The sequence below is a fragment of the Rutidosis leptorrhynchoides genome, chromosome 1 (assembly GCF_046630445.1).
Source record: "Rutidosis leptorrhynchoides isolate AG116_Rl617_1_P2 chromosome 1, CSIRO_AGI_Rlap_v1, whole genome shotgun sequence".
NCBI lineage: Eukaryota > Viridiplantae > Streptophyta > Magnoliopsida > Asterales > Asteraceae > Rutidosis > Rutidosis leptorrhynchoides.
This window is the reverse complement of record NC_092333.1, coordinates 664055888-664064816: the sequence shown is the minus strand read 5'-3', so window position 1 is coordinate 664064816 and position 8929 is coordinate 664055888. Positions and strand designations below refer to the sequence as shown.

Below are 8929 nucleotides of genomic sequence, written 5' to 3'. Positions count from 1 at the left end.
ATATTTTTAATTACTGCGGCATTCTTAATTATTGGAGATAGGCCTATCGGGAGTAACGTCCCCGATACATTTGACTAAGCCTTTGTATTACTTTATAATGAAATTAAACGACAGGGACAGAACAACTTGTCACGGGGCAAACAACGTTTAGTCTAAATATCACGCACTAGCATAACTTTTTGATCCTGCGGGAGATCAACTTGACTGGATCTGAGTGATCTACTTATGAAAACAAATCTTGTGGCCTAACACTATTACTGAAATCATTATTTATGACAAACCTATGAACTCACTCAACCTCGTGTTGACTTTTTAAGCATGTTTATTTTCAGGTACTTAAGTATTGCTTCCGCTGTATATCTGCTGCTTTGATGATGATTTCTTGCTATACTTGGAGTCTTCATTACATATCATATCAATTAAAGACATTTAATGTTCTAAATATAATGTAATCTATTTATCTTCCGCTGCAAAACTTAATAAAACGTCTCATATAGAGTCGTTCTCGTTTATATAACTGTGATTTGATATAATTAGTCACAAATCGAATTTCCAGGTTTTGAATTTATCTGATTATGTTTTGAGTCCCTTTCAGCTTTTAGTTTTTTTATTTATTCAGTACTTGAGCGAATATTTTGGTGGAGCCAATCAAACTAGAAAACAAGCGAATATTGAATTAATTCAGTTGTAATATTAACTGTTAAACTTTATATAGTACTCTGTAAATGCAATACAATTCAAAACAAAGAAAGCAAATCAAATTTTTTTAAACGTCTGCTCATGAACCCCTTTTCTTAAATTCGTTTTCGCCAAAACTTGATTTCTAAGCATATTTCAAAATGTAAAATTGCAGTTAGGTTAGTAATCCTTTACTGAAACTTCCTGCAAAATCTTAGTTTCAAATTCCTACTATCAAATTCTAATTTGGGAGTCAAAGATATGAAACAAAAAGTCAAACGAATGGTTCTTGGCAAAATTCAAATTCATTTTAATGTATTGAGTTTAATTGATGGTTCATAAAGTTTACATAAACGATTTTAAACCACTTTCATGTTATAATTCTAGTCTAAAACGATTTGGAAATTAAAATTTGTATTTGAGTTCTGTCGTGTTCGTCAAGAACTGTCACAACAGTTTTTCTTTATTTTTGTGTGTGTTTTGTTTAATTAATTTCATTAACCAAGGGTCGATTTCTGTATAGGGTTTAAGTCCTAAAACTAAATAAAGGAATTAGTTGTTAACTGGTTGGTCTCTGATCGATCTCAAAGTGGAGAAGAAGAGGAACTTAGGAAAACAGAAAGAGATATATTAAATATAATTATTTCGGGTATTAATCAGGAAAACAGAAATAGAGGAATGGTTAAGTATGGTGTCGAGTTTTTTGAGAGGTCGGGGGTTCGAGTCCCTGGAGTGACAATTTCTTTTTGAACGATTTTCTGTGAAGGTAGTTTTCTTTTTATGATTTTATTTTTATTATCATTATTATTATTATTATTATTATTATTATTATTATTATTATTATTATTATTATTATTATTATTATTATTACTATTATTATTGATGTTATTATTGGTTTATGAACACTTATTATTAATACAATCATTATTATTAAGATTCTCAATTACTATCAAGTATTATGATTTTAGTTACAATTAGGAATAATAATATTATTATTATTATGACTACTAATTTATCACTGTAGCAACAGTATTATCATTGTTATTAGTATTATGATTAGGATAATTATTATTATTGTTATTATAAAAATAATACAAGTTATTATTATTTTCACTAATATTAGTATTAATATCATTGTTGTAATTACTAGTATTATTATTAACATAAGTAACATTTTTTTAACAAAATCATTATTTTTATTAGTATTATCATTATCAAGGAAGTTAATATTATTAGTAAATCATTAATATCATAATTATCATAAACAGTAAAATTAATATTTTTACAAGTACTATTATTAATATTATTGTTATTATCACTAATAGGGTTATTATTAACATATGTATTTTGTTAATATTATTATCATTATTAATATTAACTTAGTATTATAGAACTGTTGTTTTGTTAAACAAATAAAATACATACATAGATATATATATTTAACACATACAACATAACAAAATTTAATATTTTTATATATAAAATAAATATATAAACAAATATATATTATTAACATAATAATGATATAACTAATATATTTATATATATATATATATATATATGTGTGTGTGTGTGTGTGTGTGTGTGTGTGTGTGTTCAATTACAACTATGAATATTAATAATTACACAAATGATATAGGTTCGTGAATTCGAGGCCAACCCTGCATTGGTCAATATAGTCATATGTATTTTTACTAGAAAATACAGTATGGTGAGTTCATTTGCTCCCTTTTACTCATTACATTTTTGGACTGTGAATTCATGCAGAGTTTTAATACCTGTTTTACAATATTTATATACGTGAGTTTCATTTGATCCCTTTTTACTTACTTTTTATATATATATTTTTGGGACTGAGAATACATGCGTTGCTTTTATAAATGATTTACAAAATAGACACAAGTACGTGAAACTACATTCTATGGTTGAATTATCGAAATCGAATATGCCCTTTTTATTAAGTCTGGTAATTTAAGAATTAGGGAACAGACACCCTAATTGACGCGAATCCTAAAGATAGATCTATCGGGCCCAACAAGCCCCATCCAAAGTACCGGATGCTTTAGTACTTCGAAATTTATATCATGTCCGAAGGAGGATCCTGGAATGATGGGGATATTCTTATATGCATATTGTGAATGTCGGTTACTAGGTGTTCAATCCATATGAATGATATGTTTGTCTCTATGCATGGGACGTTTATTTATGAGAAATGAAAATCTTGTGGTCTATTAAAATGATGGAAATAATTATTTATGTTAAACTAATGAACTCACCAACCTTTTGGTTGACACTTTAAAGCATGTTTATTCTCAGGTATAAAAGAAATCTTCCGCTGTGCATTTGCTCATTTTAGAGATATTACTTGAAGTCATTCATGACATATTTCAAAAGACGTTGCATTCGAGTCGTTGAGTTCATCAAGATTATTATTAAGTCAATTATAGTTAGATATATTATGAAATAGTATGCATGCCGTCAACTTTCGATGTAAATGAAAATTTGTCTTTTAAAACGAATGCAATGTTTGTAAAATGTATCATATAGAGGTCAAGTACCTCGCATTGTAATCAACTATTGTGAATCGTTTATATTCGATGTGGACTTCGTCCGGATGGATTAGGACGGGTCACTACACTTCTTGTCTCCAATGATTAAGTAGACTACGAACCCATCCCCAATTCATCCAGAATAGATGATGGCTAATTGGTTGATCCATTCCGGTTACACTGTCTTCGGAGTTCAGGTGAATATCCATATCGGAATAGCTGTCGGAGTTTAAGGAATTTGAACTAGATACGTGATCCATCTTGTATAATCAGGGAATTGATTTTGATTTGAGATAGATTATAGGATTTAGTTTGGTATTCTCCGATAAATAATTTACATATGTATATATAATACCAAATTCCATAAATCACGGAGAAATTTTTGGAAGATGTCAGGAAAAGTTTACAGTAACAGATACGCTAAGATATGAATTTTTGTCTATACATTATTTATGCAATAAATGCAGAAAAACGTGTCTAGACTTAAGAATGATAAGCATGTAATTTCTGACAAGAAATGATAAGCAAAACTTTTAACATGCAGACACGGTCGAAGTCCAGACTTACTAATGCATCCTAACAAATATCAGTTAGACACACTCATGCAAGACCTGGTTCGCTAGGACCAACGCTCTGATACTAACTGTGATGATCGCTCCAAATCCATATGGACGAACATGTCATTCATCGATTTCATTACGAGGTATTTGACCTCTATATGATACGTTTTGTAAACATTGCATTCTTTTGAAAAGGCACACCATAAATGAATATTTAAATCAAGGGTTTTCGACATCTGATGATTTCTATATATAGACAATCACCGTAAATAATAGTTTACAATAGTACTTCCGTTGACAATGCAGTCAAAATAAGATACACGGTGATGATTTGGTGAATGCAACGTTTCCTTGAAAAATATGCCATGTAAGACTCCATGCACATAGCTTGTCTAACATATAAGCAAACAGCGGAAGACTTCTAGGGAACCTGAGAATAAACATGCTAACAAGTGTCAACACAAAGGTTGGTGAGTTCATAGTTTTAATGTTTTGCATAATCTGTACATAAAGGTGGATCACAAGATTTCAGTTGTTTCATCTACAAACGTTTATCAAAATATTCTACAAGATTGAGCACCCTGGTAACTAAACTTTAACGTTATAATAAGTACCCCTGTTTTAACATACATGCAACCAACATGTACAATACACGCAAACCAACGTGTACTAAACTCAAATAGCATACGTCTGTTTTATAGTTCAGGCTAGGGTTTCTATACCTGGAACAGACGGGGATGTCAAGCCCTATGGATCCATATACAACTATTCACGCCCACTAGTTCTTATAACCGGCAGCTACTAGTTACCAAAGCTAAGGGATTTTTGGTTCAAACTCGATGTAGAATTTAGTATGTACTTGTATCCATTGCGTTTAAAATAAAGTGCATGTATTCTCAGCCCAAAAATGTAAATTGCAAAGCAATTAAAAAGGGAGCAAATAAAACTCACCTTAGCAGCACATAAAGTCGTTCACCGAAATGTGACCGAAACTCGGAATACCAAATAACCGTAGATCTCAACCTAGAGAACATATGTTGGTCAATAAATGTCTATCAAGCTAGGTCTGATCATAGTGTATCACAATCCTAATGCTCGAGATCGACATACAAAAGTTATCAAAAGTCATTTCAAAAAGTCAATCTGACTCAATACTATAGTTGAATGATCAGGGCAATCGAAACATTTTAACATTTCACATAGTTTCCCAATTCTTGTAAAATTAAACTATAGTTTTTATAAGGCTTTAAAATATGATAAAACAATCAATTTTGACTATTGTTCAACAAAACGAGACGTGCCTTATATAGAAATTCATTTACTCGATTAGTAATATCTAAAATTACAATTTATCAATCTCATAGACAAGTTGTTTAAATATTAATTTCAGATTCAAAAGCAATTCCAATTAACGTTGATCATAATTCAGTTGCCCATATCTTTTAATTCATTCATCAAAATTTCGCGATTTCTAAATGAAAGGTTATTGATTTTTCGCCAGCTTTCCAAAAACATGCATATCATATACCTTTTATCAGTAATATATGTATTTAATTCGTGATTCATCATAAACTGTTTAACGATGAAATTTAGCATACTAGCATGCATAAACATATATACTCGAGCACTAGACATGTATACACTATTAATATATAAAAGATAAGATATGAATGCTTACGTATCAATATTGTGATTCAATATTGCAGAAAAGTACGTAGACGCAACGGAGATGATAAACACTAGTTTGACTTACGAGCAATACCCCGAATAATACCCATCACCTCCTTAGCTATAACTCATAATTTCCTTAGCTCTATCCCGCTCGAAAAGCTTGTTTTGAAAATAACTTGCTCATGACTTCGTCGTAGTATTTTATGTATAATAATACTAATAATAATACTCCTAATTATAAGATTAATAATAATATTAATCTTAATAATAATAATAATAATAATAATAATAATAATAATAATAATTATTATTATTATTATAATTATAATAATAATTATAATAATAATAATAATAATAATAATAATAATAATAATATAAATATATATAAAGTGAGCAGAGAGATGTGAGGATATGTGGGTGTGTATTCGAGCAAAAACGAATTCAATTTATAGATCAGTCCTGAAATCTGACCCCATGCGATCGCATGGGTTTTATGCCTATTTCTCATGCGATCGCATGGCCTCAAAATCCAGCTCACAATTTTTTTGTTTTCTTGTTTGTCGACATATTATTATATATATATATAATTTATATTAATTATATATATATATATATATATATATATATATATATATATATATATATATATATATATATATATATATATATATATATATATATATATTATATTCATGTACATAGTTGACTTGTAATTTTAGGTCCGTTGACTCGCACGTTGATACACGGTTTATGTCTCGGTTCCGGATTTTCGAACGTCCTTTCGTACATTTAGAAAACTTGTACTTTACGTTTCGTGATTCGTACCTTTGTCAAAATATAATCTTAAATTATCAATAAACTATATTACTCAAAGTATAACTTATACATTTGAGTAATTTGGTCATTTGCTTCTATAAATCAACTCCTCGTTGTTTATTAAAATATATTTAATAATATCGAAACGTTTTATATCTAATTCAATTCTATGCATTATCACATTGTAAAATATATATTTTCGTTTAGAAAAATATAAATTTGTATATAATATTTATTTATCAAACAGAACAATAAATGGGTGTTACTATTGTTTACAAAAATAATTTCGAACCTTAATATATATATACAATATATATAAATACTTTTTCTATACACGTTGCAAGTTATTTATATATCATATACAGTTAAAAAGGAAAGATTTCTTAAATCAAGGTGAATCTCTCAACAAAGATTTATCACAATACTTACGGGATTTATAATTGTTGAAATATTTACTAATCCAATCGTTGGTATTATCTTCTAATTCCGTAGATGAATATATTAAGCATATGTTGAGACAAATACGTTTAATGTAAAATATTATACATTTAATACTTTGTTAACGTTTTCAAGTTATAATATATATATATACATATATATATATTCATATCCATTTATATATTCGTTCGTGAATCGTCGAGCATAGTCAAAAGGGTAATTGAATGTATGAACATAGTTCGAAAATTTTCGAGACTCAACATTACAAACTTTGCTTATCGTGTCAGAATCATATAAAGATTAAGTTTAAATTTGGTCAAAAATTTCCGGGTTGTCACAATGGTGATTTTAGATCTGGATCTGGCCAAATGGTAACAAATTGATGCAATCAACTAGCGTGGTTAGATTATGTATGTATTTGTCCTTTATCATTCCAATTTCTTCATTGGTAAGGTGTTTGCTCTCTTGTAATTCTGTGATTTTGGCATTCTTCTAATTTCTTGAAAATTTACAAATATTTACAAATAACTATTAAAAAGGAATGATTTATAATGAGAAAGATTTGAAATTTTTTTGTGGGTTTTAATCCTCTATATAAATTACCTCAAATTTCATGTCTTAATCCTCTGTATAAATTACGACAGAAGTTTAGATATGAAAACTTTATGATTCGATTTAGCCATAGTGATTTACAGTTGCGTTTGTGAATAGGTTGTGTTTGATTTTGGAATTGTTTTCAAAATAATGATGTTTTAGATTTAGATTTAGTTTCTGGAATGATTTTGGTGAATTTGTAGTTAGGAAGATATGGTGATTTGAGATAAGGAATGAGATGAATTTGACAGAAAGTATTTGAATGGTGGGTGGGTGATGGGGATTAAAAGACCGAAATACCCCCACATTTTTCAGGTTAACAGAAAAAATAGACGGCAACTAGACGGAAGGATGACACGAGTTACTTTTTGAAAGTATAGTGACGACCTCAGTGAAAAAAAAAGTTTAAGGACGACCCTAGTGATTTTGGTACAAGTTCAAGGACGACTTGAGTAATTTTGTCTAAACTTAATCCTTGGATCATCTGTCGCAAAACATTTGACTAGAGTAGCCCAGTAAGGATATATACCGTCAGCTAGGTAATAGCCTTTTGTGTACTGATTACCATTTACCTCAAATGGTGCTAGTGGAGATGTTCCGTTTTTAAGTTTATCAAAAACATAGGATTGATTCAAAACATTTATATCATTATTGGAACCCGCCATCCCAAAAAATGCATGACAAATCCACAAGTCATACGAAGCAACTGCTTCAAGTATAATGGTAGGTTTCTTGTGATCACCCCTAGTGTATTGTCCCTTCAAAGCAACGGGACAATTCTTTCACTCCCAATGCATACAATCAATACTCCCGAGCATACCCTTAAAACTATGTTTCTCCTCATGTTTACTATATAATCGTTGAACATCGTATGCATTGGGAGTTCTCATGTAACGTTCTTTGTATACTGTAATAATACATTTACAAAAGTTATCTAAACAAAGTATTGAGGTTTGCTCACTCATTTTTAAATATTCATCAAACATATCGGCGGCAGTTCCATACGCCAATTGGCGTAGAGCCGAAGTCATTTTTTGCAATATTGTAAAAGTCGGCCGACCGATAGCATCGAAACGTTCCCTAAAAATCTAAAATGCTCGGGAATATCATGAGTATCGAAGTTAGAAATACCTTGCGATATTCGGAGAAATAGTTCAATCATAATACGAAAACGCCTTTTAAATTTATATGGCGGAAACACGGGTGTGTCACTAAAATAATCTTTACATAAGTTTTCTCCGGCCTCCTCACAATTTCTTGGAATATAAATTCGGGATCTTGGAACACGATCGGATTCGACTTCGTCATCTTCATCTTCTAAATGTTGAATTAGTGCAATAATACGCTCGTCTTCCGAATCGGAATCGTAACTAAGTAAATATGATGCCATGAAATTATATAAATTGTATAATATAATTGATAGAAATGAAAGAAAAATAAAAAATTTTGGTGTGTTAAAATTGTAGTATGCATGAGTTTATATAGATATACTGGTGTAGAATTTGAATTAAAAAAAATCAAAAAAAAACCGAATATAGCCGTTAGCCAACGGACATTTTTTTCCAACCAATCACCTTCTGACACGTACCCCTGACGCCACCTCTCTCTTCTGTGAGAAATCTA

The 8929-nt window shown here is 29.8% G+C and overlaps 1 protein-coding gene across 1 annotated transcript; it reads right to left on the bottom strand.

The window, feature by feature from the left end:
- Window positions 1-7743: 7743 nt before the first annotated feature.
- LOC139850662 (uncharacterized) lies at window positions 7744-8696 on the bottom strand. Its single transcript, XM_071840215.1, has 3 exons — window positions 8438-8696; window positions 8106-8213; window positions 7744-8012 (listed from the first exon to the last, which is right to left on the bottom strand). Exons 1-3 carry the CDS (start codon window positions 8694-8696, stop codon window positions 7744-7746), a joined length of 636 nt encoding a protein of 211 aa, XP_071696316.1.
- Between the last annotated feature and the right edge of the window lie 233 nt (window positions 8697-8929).